Here is a 779-nt window from a genome sequence, read left to right as displayed (position 1 = left end):
AAAAGATGTTTATCCTCAAATAACAGGGTGAAGAAAGAATGCATCCTAAAGAAAATCACCTTTTCAGTTTTGACACCTCCACAGTCTGTCTATCCTACAAATTTGCTCTTGTATGAGCATGTTTCTCAAAACTACAAACCAATTCCTTAAAGAAGAAGAATAACTGGAATAGACAGAGTAAGAGCATTTGAATTGCCAAAAAAAGCTGTTTTTTAAGGGAGATAGGTCCTGGACTTTCACCTAGAACCAAGAACCACAAATTTAATTACTCATCCTTACCATTCAATATACTTTGAACGTGGTGTACTAAAATCTCCCAATTTCTTTAACTGAACATCCTTCCTTCTTTTGAGTTCCCTTAAATAAGGTGCAACATACATTGGTTTATAGCACCTCCTAGAGATGGCAAGATTATTTCCTAAAATATAAACATTTATGAAAATAAATTCTTTTACAATGTGACATATGATGTTTATTGTTTACAACTCATATGATGTTTATTTTATTTCAAAGAAAACTTCTTTAAATTTAGCATTAGCATTCCAATATTTTTTTTGGGGGAGGGGGGGGGGGTAAAAAGTGAATTTACTGTTATTCTGACCTTACCTGAACATACTTAACCCCAGTTCTATCCCCCTATACATACACACAGATAAAGACAGAGGACTATTTTACAAACGTGTACAATTACTCCTTTGCAGAGGTCATGTGACCAATCTTTGCAAAAGTCATGTGACCAATCTCAGGATAACCAACCCCCTACCCTGTGTGTGCAGATA

General features: G+C 34.8%; 1 protein-coding gene across 1 annotated transcript in view; it reads right to left on the bottom strand.

Moving 5' to 3' along the window:
• The window catches only part of LOC136026661 (large ribosomal subunit protein mL44-like), a 65,756-nt gene extending 65,281 nt beyond the window's left edge, over nucleotides 1-475 (bottom strand). Inside the window, exon 1 of the mRNA XM_065703399.1 lies at nucleotides 280-475. Coding sequence (XP_065559471.1) covers nucleotides 280-380 — 101 coding nt within the window. The 5' untranslated portion in view covers nucleotides 381-475. The remainder of the gene's footprint in view (nucleotides 1-279) is intronic.
• Between the last annotated feature and the right edge of the window lie 304 nt (nucleotides 476-779).

Source organism: Artemia franciscana, chromosome 4 (assembly GCF_032884065.1).
Source record: "Artemia franciscana chromosome 4, ASM3288406v1, whole genome shotgun sequence".
Taxonomy (NCBI): domain Eukaryota; kingdom Metazoa; phylum Arthropoda; class Branchiopoda; order Anostraca; family Artemiidae; genus Artemia; species Artemia franciscana.
The sequence above is the reverse complement of the archived record's forward strand: the minus strand, read 5'-3'. Positions and strand labels throughout refer to the sequence as shown.